The 9,719-nt window shown below is 39.4% G+C and overlaps 2 protein-coding genes across 3 annotated transcripts; one reads left to right on the top strand and one right to left on the bottom strand.

Annotated features, from left to right (window-relative positions):
• Positions 1-916: 916 nt before the first annotated feature.
• LOC112565737 lies at positions 917-4,990 on the top strand. 2 transcript variants are annotated; one of them, XM_025241433.1, is made up of 4 exons: positions 917-1,354; positions 1,944-2,165; positions 2,873-3,044; positions 3,328-4,990. In XM_025241433.1, the coding sequence occupies exons 1-4, from the start codon at positions 1,306-1,308 to the stop codon at positions 3,413-3,415; spliced, it is 531 nt and encodes a 176-aa protein (XP_025097218.1). In that variant the 5' UTR covers positions 917-1,305; the 3' UTR covers positions 3,416-4,990. The 2 variants fall into 2 exon arrangements, with proteins under 2 accessions (XP_025097218.1, XP_025097208.1); XM_025241423.1 differs by having other exon boundaries at positions 928-1,354; positions 3,284-4,990.
• LOC112565730 (transmembrane protein 41A-like) lies at positions 3,720-9,595 on the bottom strand. The gene is given in 8 exon segments (XM_025241408.1): positions 3,720-5,639; positions 5,876-5,905; positions 5,908-6,013; positions 6,274-6,435; positions 7,104-7,257; positions 8,363-8,537; positions 8,737-8,830; positions 9,457-9,595. Coding segments are annotated over 7 exon segments (837 nt in total). The 5' UTR covers positions 8,765-8,830; positions 9,457-9,595; the 3' UTR covers positions 3,720-5,457.
• Positions 9,596-9,719: the final 124 nt, after the last annotated feature.

The following is a 9,719-nucleotide window of genomic DNA, read 5'->3' as shown; positions in this document are numbered from 1 at the left end:
GTATGACACTTCTTTGCGTTGTTAATCTCTCCTTGGCCCTGCATATGAAGACATTTATCATTTACCTCATGCACACACGGAAATTTGCTGCATTAAATTCGGAGCTTAAGCCCTCTAATATTTATATTAGTTTTTCTTCTTTCATGGCACTCGAGATAACTTATTCTTATTTTTTGCATTGTGTGCGTGCGCGCTTGCGCACCCAAGGGCATAAATATGCAGGGGTGTATGGGTCTCGCAGAGAAAGGAGTGGGAAGAGAGAGAGAACTAATAAAAATACAAATTATCTACCTCATCGTCCCACTCTGAAACTAATTTATAAGTCTGTTAGAAACACGACACATTACAAAGTTTCTTTAGGAAACGACAATCTAAAACGCCTTTTCTTTCAAGCTTTAAACGTGTTCGACGTATGAAGAGACTTTCTGTAATACAATGATTATTTGACCGGTGCCCCTTATGAGAAATAGAAGACAAATTATGTCTTTGCGTACCACATTCAGTTAAGTTAGTGTACAACTTCTCCTTCCCCTCCTCTTCCTCCTCCTCACCATTTAATATTCTAACTTTTAAAAGCTTAGCATCCTCATGCTCCTTTTCTCTCTCTCTCTCTAAACTGCATCAATATAGTGTTTCTTTGAACCTCGCGGCCATCATTTACCACTTTCATGCAAATATTTTCCCATGGCGTTGTAGATGAACGGTATCCTCGTGCATTCAATAAGCACGCGCAGTCTTATCATTCCGCACCAACTGTTCGTTTTAAATAAAGCGAAGGAGCCCCCTTTAAGGGTCGAGATATTTGATGAAACGCCGGCCGAGACTTCCGATGCCTGCAGTTCCAGAGAAAGCTGATTTTTATTCACTCCGCTAAAATAGAAAAAAAAAGTGACTTCACGCATCTTTAGCTTTGTTACATAATAGCACTTTACTTCAGCATGTTCGACAGCACTGGCACACGGCACAACCGGGGCGCAGGTATGGCGTTTCCACCCAGCCGGGTGTCTGACGCTCTTTGTCGATGGCACTGCAGACAGGAGCGGCAGGTGGGTGGGAGAGAGGGAACCACTAATCGATTGTCGTTCTTGTCTGTTGACACATACACGCAGAGACTCGGTTGTCGTAGTCGTACTTCTGCCGGAACAGTGAAAAACATGGCAGCCACAGCTGAAACCCCGGCTTGTGATGTAGGCAACAGCAGCACCAGACAAAGCCAGATCCGAGTTGACCGAGTCGCTGGACAGGAAGCCAATACGTCCTGTGGACAGGAGCTGGCCTGACGTCGATCGTTGCCTGTTTGCGACTATGGCCATCCATACGCCGACAGTGGGTCTGGTTCGGGTGTGGTACGCAGGTAAATGTGCTTATAACCGTCTTTTCTGTGCGTCGTCGGCTCCCGTAATGAATGGGCCAAGGACAGACACACCTGGCTGAATGGCAAGCGTTTACCGATTAGAATGGTTGGCTTTTACCGTGCATTATGCTGCAGGAAGAGCGATTAAGTAGAGCAAACCTAAGCCTAAACATGAGAGGGAGATAAGAGAGGGGTGGGAGAGAGGGAGAAAATAAAATAATGTTAAAAGAGTTGCAATACACAACAGATATGCATAGGTCTTCTGTATGTGGCGTTTGCTGTAGTCAATAATCAAAGGTTTTAGTATTAATCGTGATCATGTCAATATAATAATACATCGATTGTAGATGTGGCACGTTCTACATTTATGGCCAAAAGATCCGGTCTATCTTAAAATATATAAAAGTGTGTGTGCAGATAGATGCTGTCAAATACTGATAGTAACCTCTTCGCAGAAATGTATCTCATCATGACCTTTTATCACGCTCACTCACAGCACACGCCGAGAGCGGAATCAATCACTCATTGAGAAAGCCTCAATATTTTGTATCATGTCGTTCTTTACTCGGTCACGTGACCTTTCTGACAGCCATGACGATCGCGTCCCTGGATGCAAGACACGCTTCAAATCCAGATTTCATCTGGACAGGCAGATCTCAGCACAGATCCGAGAGAAGTGCAGGCGCAGGGTTAAGGGTTATCAAAGGCTCAAGTTCCTTCACGGACAAGACATGGAAGGAAAATGTATCGAACATTTACGGAGGAGATTCCTATCTCAAGTCCAGTGCGTACGTGACACATCCAAGTGAGAGTGAGTATTTGTGGCAGCGACGTTCTCCACTCTGTCTCTAACGACAAAGCATCTTAAAAACAACTTTATCTCCTCCCAACCCCTCTCTCTCCCTTCCACGTTTTTTTTCCCCTCCTCTCACTTTGTCTTTCTCTTCTTACCACCTGCCTCATTTCTTCCTTCTCACCCTGTAGTGCTTGCCTTTCTTTCACCAAACTACATCCCTTCACTTCTTTTCTTCTTCCTTTCGTCTGTCGTCTCACCCACCCTCTATCTACTCAGTTTTCCCTAGCCACTCTCTCCTCTTTTTCTTCCATTCAAAGGCGTTTTCGTCTTTATCCCACCCACCCACCTCCTCTATACCATCTTTTTTTTTCAACTCATCTGTCTTTTGCTTTACTTATCCCTCCTTTCCTCTCCAAACATCCCCCTTTCCTTGCCACCACCTTCCTGTCACATCTTAAGGCTAATGCATCGTTCCCTTGCTAGCTCCAGCTGATGCATCCCACTGGGAGTTTTTGTTTTCAATCACAGCCGCGATCTTAAAGCTGCTTCTTATTGACAAGTAAATGGATGCATGCATCGTGCGCAGAGGTCTCATGAGGCAGTAGGTCGCGATGTGCTGAACAACTAACCTGTGCCCTTGAATTTTTTTTTTTTTTCTCTCTATCTCCGAGAGGCTTTAGTGGGTTTTATTTTATTTTAACCACACCTGCTTCTGTGCTTAGTGCCAACCATCTGCACTAATGTGTTTGACGCCCGGCCAGACGGAGAGGTACACACCTACTTCATCTGCCCACAAGCACAGAACCCCCCTGACTTTGACTGGTGCTGTGGGATGCAGGGAAGAGAAGAGTGTTGCCAAAATCGCAGACAATCAAGTTCTGAACAAAAGCGCAGGTAAACAAAAAGACGGGTGGGGGTAACTATCATTTGAAGAGACATAAAACATAAACCTGTTGTAATTTATCTCTTCGTTTGCAAAATGCACATTTCCTGGATGTCATTTACAGCAACAACAAAGCTTACATTGAGTACTAAAAGGATTCCAATGCTCATCTGGGATAAATATAGTGTGTTACTGCATTTCATGTTCAGATTTTTTTTTTTCCCCCACAGTCATCTGTATATGTCTGCAGCAACGAGGTGTCAACAAAAGAGGCTCTGATGGTATTTTTCGCAGTTTTTGGTGGCCACATACTTATGGCACTCCTCATCTACTGTTGTGTAAAGAACGGTCGCCATCGAAACTGCAGTTGCAATTGCTGTAGAAAAACACCACCGCTGACCCAAAGTGTGAGGTCAAGGGTTACGTCCTCTACTGCTCTCAACACGTCAGCAGGTTGGCTAATGTGGTTAGAAATAACCAGAAGATATGCTAGGCTTTAGCTAGAGAGACTACGTAAAAGAAGGAGTATTATACGTTGTCCTTGACTTTCAAACTCTCTCTCTCTCACACACACACACAAAATATCAATCCTTCTTATTTCTGACGGCCAACAAAAATATTAACTAAAAAGTAATGTACCAATAGCACAAACTGAAAACACGTAAGAAAAGAACTAAATCATGAAAATAATGCAATTTTTTGTAATCATTTCAGACTTCACAGTTAAGAACAGTCAATTACAATGAGTGGCTAAGTAAGGATAGGCATTATATTGCAGGATATGTACGCAGCTGACAACAATCTGAAGTTTTTGCCCTTCATATTTTGCAGTCTCAAGACGAAGGGCATTGAACAGTTTGGCTTTGCGTATATACACAGCTCTCCTGACGAGTGAAAGACCCATAAATCGAGAAGATTCGGAATCCAGTGTCAGCGACCAACTCGAGATGACAGTGTTGGGTGACTGTGAGGTGCATCCTTTACCTACAGCAAGAGAGCCGGAAGTTGCGCAGGTGCAGCTCCCGGCAGCAACAGCAGACGACGCACTTCGATGTCCTCCGCCTTCCTACTGCACTTTACAAGCGCAGACCGCAGTGATGCACGCATCCAAAGAAGAGGCAGCGATCTCGAGTACATATCTTCTGCAAGAGCAAAATGAACAGGGTGAGTGTGATTCACCGCCTCATTACAGCACCCTTCCTTCCGCAGCGTTTGATGACAGACTATCATTTGAGGAGGATTGCCAGTCGTTTATGGAGGACAGCCAGTCAGAGTCAGAAAGCTCTCTTCAAGCTATGCCTCTCGGCTTCACAAGCAGAGATCAAGACGCCAGGACAGGTCACCCAAAACCTCGAACCCTGGTTGCTGACTCCTCTCATCTAACATGGCAAGAGTTTCATGATGGAGATCACACACAACAGACAGGTGATAGTCAAAGCATCTTGGGTGACCCACCCCCTGCATATGACAGCGACTCATCGGTGTGATCTTGATACAACGTTTTGAAAGATATGTGATTACAATTTTTTTTAAAGCATTACGTTTTGTTTGAAACAGGTGTAATACTTTTCACCTTCAAACTCTGAGTCACCATAAGTTGTAATGCTACACACTTCAATACAACGCATCTGTTACAAAATTAGTGGTTAATTTACTGTATGCTACATTCCAGCAACTTTTTTACAGCCTTCATACTTCCATTCACCACAAAAAATATATTAAAATAAAAATCTGCAGCCAAAATGTCTTGACCTTTTTCTTCTTTTTTTTTTTAGAAAAAAATTATAACAGGTTATTTTCAAATTTTCTGTAGGGAAGAATATGGGGTTTCCAGACTGTGCAACAATGTTGGGTTATCTCAATCCAACAGCTTAAAAATCTAAAATAACCCTCAAGAAACCTATATTAAAATAAATACTAAGATCAAGACTCGACAATAAATCAGAGGAATACAGGATGAAAAAAGGATTCATCAAACACATTTTTTCTGGCCCTGAGTTAGTTGCAGGACAACTGCAATTAAAACAAAGTGTGAGCAAAGATCATAATCATGCTCCAATCTTATGGACAAGAAGGCTTATGTCTTCAGCCTGTAACAGCTCTTTAAAAGAAAAAAAAATGTAACATCAATACTGCACAGGCCAGGATTTTAAGACATTTGAAACAACAACAACAAAAATGCATGCATATCTTCAAGAAAAAGATATGACAGGGCAGGATGTCTCTTCACATGGTATTAGTGACATTGCCCTCCTGATTTCAGAGTAAAGCTTATTTGACAAACAGCACTAACATTCTCACACAAAAGTATTCAGGGATGTGGTATGTGATAACCAAGCTAAATGGTATCAACATTTCAGGTATAAAAAAAAAAGGCATCTTATCAGTCAAGCTTTCTATACAGAAGCAGCCAAAACAGTGTCATTAAAGTTCTTTTCGTATTTTGGCTTGATGTATTTTCTTGATCAGAAAACTGGGCACAAGAGCTACAAATGCAAGCACTGCCATTTGAAGCATGGTCCATAGTGAAAAAATATCATTCAGAGAGCTGACCTCAGCCAAAATGCTGCCAGTTTGAGTGCAGATGAAATTGTATGGCATGAGACCTGCACAGAATTAAAATTGCCACAGATGACTTTTCATTTACTTCAACATGAAACAATGCAAAGCTAAATGATACACAGTATTCTGATTTTGTTTTAGATGTCCTTTTCTTTCTCCATTCTTTTATTACCCACCCACTCTCCCTTTCTTGCTCTCTCTCTCTCACACACCCACACATGCTTGCACAGTGACAGACAGTGAGATGTACATATGCTTAAAGAAATCCAAAATCACTGACCTATGAAAACAGATAGAAAGAAGTGGATGCTGGCACACCAACAATAGGTGATACCATGTTCATAAACCAGTTGGGAGACATGGGAAACAAGCGCAAAAACAGAAGGTAGAAGAAAAGACCAGTCATGTTTTCCTCAACCTGTGCAGAAGAAAAATGCACATTAAGAATTTAGAGTTTTAGGAATAAGCTGTATAAAATCTTATAAGATGTTCTCAGATAAATACATTTTGTATACCAAAAAAAAAAAAATATATATATTTGAAATAAAATGGCTTAACATGTACAAAATTGTCTATATAAGGCATATATTAACACAAATGCACATGCTCTTTCTCTCTCTCACTAGCTAAGTGTCAAGTGCAACAAATAAAATAGGAATGTATTCAAATATTGCTTACCTTTTTCTGAAAATAATTTATCTTCTCTGGAAAATACTGTATCAAATAGGATTTTGCGAAGTTGTCTGACAGCAAGTAACAAAATGTGGCCCCACAAGCTGATAGAATGCATGTCAGAAAAAAGCCACTCCAGGCTCCAAAAAGAGCTCCAGCAAGTACATTCTGCAGTAAACACACTTCTCATTACGCTTCATGCCTTGTCCATGCACTGTCTGGCATTTACAAATGACAGGCTACAAACTGATGTCTCTATGTCCATCCCATATATTACCCTAATGTATCTGACCACATCCCAGTTAGTGCTTCTGGTGGTGAGAAAATTCCTAGATGGCAAAACCTTAGGAGAGTTTCTAACCAAAAGGCGACAACTTGCCACAGGTAGCACATACGTGTTATAAAGGGCACTTATTACATTCACTAAAAGGTAGAAACTCAAGGAACATGCTAGTTTTAAAAAAAAAACAACTCCATCTCCACCTCTCATTCATCTTTCCTACCATTTCCTCTAACCAAACACCTACCCAACTTCCCACAACATACACACACTATGTGTATGTATATATAGTTTCATAAACATATAAAGAATTCATATGGCATCAGCATGAGCAATCCATTACTGTTTTTGAACTACTGTTGTACTTTTCTAGCCATAATCTTTCCCATAAATATTCAGAGCAATATTAATATTAAGTTATTTCTATATTGTCATTTGCTTTAAGATATAAATCTCTCAATGAATTAGTGGACATATCACCCCATAGTTATAACTTTCCATGTTTTATGATTTCTGCTGAGTATCTAAAAACTATCATTCCTCTGCATATACTTGCCAAAAAGACAGAGCCAGGGATGGCAAAGGTCTGCTTATAGATGTACGCACAACAAAACACAGTCAGCACATAAACAAAATGATTATCTTTGTACATTCTCAAATGTTCTGATAGTGATGTCAGCTCCTCAAAGCTGCTTGGAAACATCAAAGTGCTGTAACAGAAATGTTGCAGTTATGATTGAAAGATATTAAAAAAGCACTTACTTTCCTGAAGCCAACTCTTAGATACTGTATTCAACAATGCTACACTCCCTTACAACTGCTAGCCTACTCAAATGAGGTTTGAGCTAACCTTATCAGCTGATAATCAGCTAAAATTAAAACTATAGTTCAAATAAATTCTTCAAATAAAAAAACTTTCATTTCTACAGGGCTGATATATTTTTTAAACATTGGTGGCTTTTGACCCACAAACTAACATCTGCACTGTGGCCTTCACTAGTATAAAAAAATTATATATTAATCAAATAAAATGAGCAGCATTTATCATAACCACAGAAATGAAATTATCCCATTTAAGATTCAAAGCAAAGTGATTTGCCTATGTAAACATAAATCTATCCATTGGATCTAAAAGTATGCACCACTGTGATCAATCAGGGCTTCTGCTTACGCAAAAAAATGCGTACAGTACGCATTAAAAGTTCGGAGGACCCCTTCAATTTTCGTCAATGGGGTCCCCTTCAAATTTGGGCAAAGAACAGGGACCCGTTAAAAATCTGAAGAAGGGGTCCCTGGGACCCCAAAGAATTTAGCCTTAGCAGAAGCCCTGTCAATTATAAAAAATGATGATGATGATGATTGTATAGTTTATGATCCCAGCAAGCTTTTTGTACTTTATATTACCAGTAATACAGGAACAACTTTTTTCAAAGAACAGCATAACATATATTCACATAAGTTGTTTTGGATGTTACAGATGTCATAGCCCTTCCTAAAGTTGTGCTATAATACAAAGGAGGAAGGCTCTTTCAAAATTTGATCTTTTAAAACCTCTCAACCTAAAGAATCTCTCCCCTGCAAACACTATTCCATACATATACATTTATAACAATAATGTGAATTTTAGTGGTGAAGGCTTATTGTGGATTTGCCTGATTAAAGATTTCATGCTGTTTTCATTAACAAAAGTGAAAGTTCAAAGAAAATGTCCCATGCAGAGGTCAAAGGTTGAATGTAGTCTGTTCACCCATTGGTTGCTGGGGAATGAGGTGTTCGAGACCATACTTTTCTCAGGACCAGCTTTATGTTAAATACCTGTTAGAGTTTGAAGATTGTTGTGGGAAATTAACTGAGAGGTTGTAAAGAATAAATGTGGCTGACACAAAGATGACTGGAATCCACAGAACTGATCTTCCACTCCTTTGAACAGCTGATGATTCCACACTACCATTAGGCGTTGCGTCAGCTAAATTACACTGCTTTGATTGCTCTGTAACAATTCAACAGAAAACAAAGAACAGTTATTTAAAGTGGTTTAAATCATTTGAAGTCATTTTACCTCTGAAGTTTGGATTATTATTTTAACATTTTATTAAGTAATTTTCACTAAAACATCTTATACATGTCGATCAGAGGTAAAATGCATAATGAGCAAGAAATACAATACTCTTTATTAAAGAATGACATACCTGCCATAATGGTTGTTGGAGTTTGCATCAGAATCAGCCAACAAATTTCAGATGATTGTTTTCAGAGATATTTCCTTGGTGATGTAAAGAACAGCTGAAGAAAAATGTGACTGCAATGTAATTATCTTTTGAAAAAGAAATAAAGTCAGAAGCCAAGAATGACAGAAGTAGCCATGCTAATTGTTAAAGTTGTAACAGCTTAAACGTATCATATGTGTTGCCATCATGGCATAAATAAAAATTATTTAGAAGGACCAGAACCAAAACAACTAGTATTTATGGCTTGCATTAGATGTTACACAGCTTTGTGCTAAGCAGTACATGAAGGTAGCCACTTCTCAAAGGGACAGTAGCGATGCTAAATATTTTTTCTTTGTAGTACCATCGCAGAGAAATCTGTAGTAGTAAGTAAACTTAAATTATCAGCAACTAATAAAATTTTAGTCTAAGTATTTATGGGGAACAATGACACACTTTCAAATCTATCTCCCTATGCTATCATTATTTCTATTTTACTGTTCGTACCTTTCAAACGATTTTCTGTGGTAAAATATTCTTATTCTCTTCGGCTTTTGATGCTATGTTTGCTTCTTTTATTTTATTAATGTAAATTTATAGATCGCCAAACTGATTTCTATGTATAGAGTGATTTTGGTTACAGAAATAAATATGGTAGGAGGGTAGAGGAAACGTATATAAACTGACGATGTTTCCGATTACCTCATCTTTGTCGTCATACATACATTTCAACCACAGAGGCAATAGACCCAATAAGTTCGTGGTACACCTGAATATCCTATAACAATCAAACTGAATATCTGCTTGTAGCTCGTTGCTTGTAACTGCGCACACTTACGGTAACTGACACTCCGTTATAACGAAGAGCAGACGACATGGCTGTACATTTTTGGTCACAGGACCCTTTTTTTTTTTCTGCAGTTATACACTTGTTTCATATGCCATTTTTCGGAAGTAGATGATTG

The sequence above is a fragment of the Pomacea canaliculata genome, linkage group LG1, assembly GCF_003073045.1.
Source record: "Pomacea canaliculata isolate SZHN2017 linkage group LG1, ASM307304v1, whole genome shotgun sequence".
NCBI classification, from domain to species: Eukaryota; Metazoa; Mollusca; class Gastropoda; order Architaenioglossa; family Ampullariidae; genus Pomacea; species Pomacea canaliculata.
The sequence above is the reverse complement of the archived record's forward strand: the minus strand, read 5'-3'. Positions and strand labels throughout refer to the sequence as shown.

Excerpts from the sequence above, each read along its gene's own strand:
- LOC112565737 (XM_025241423.1), top strand. The coding sequence starts at position 1,306 with ATGGCCATCCATACGCCGACAGTGGGTCTGGTTCGGGTGTGGTACGCA. Across the intron at positions 1,355-1,943 it reads GGTTCGGGTGTGGTACGCAG|CCATGACGATCGCGTCCCTG; the intron begins GTAAATGTGCTT and ends CCTTTCTGACAG. Across the intron at positions 3,045-3,283 it reads AGTTCTGAACAAAAGCGCAG|CAACGAGGTGTCAACAAAAG; the intron begins GTAAACAAAAAG and ends ATATGTCTGCAG.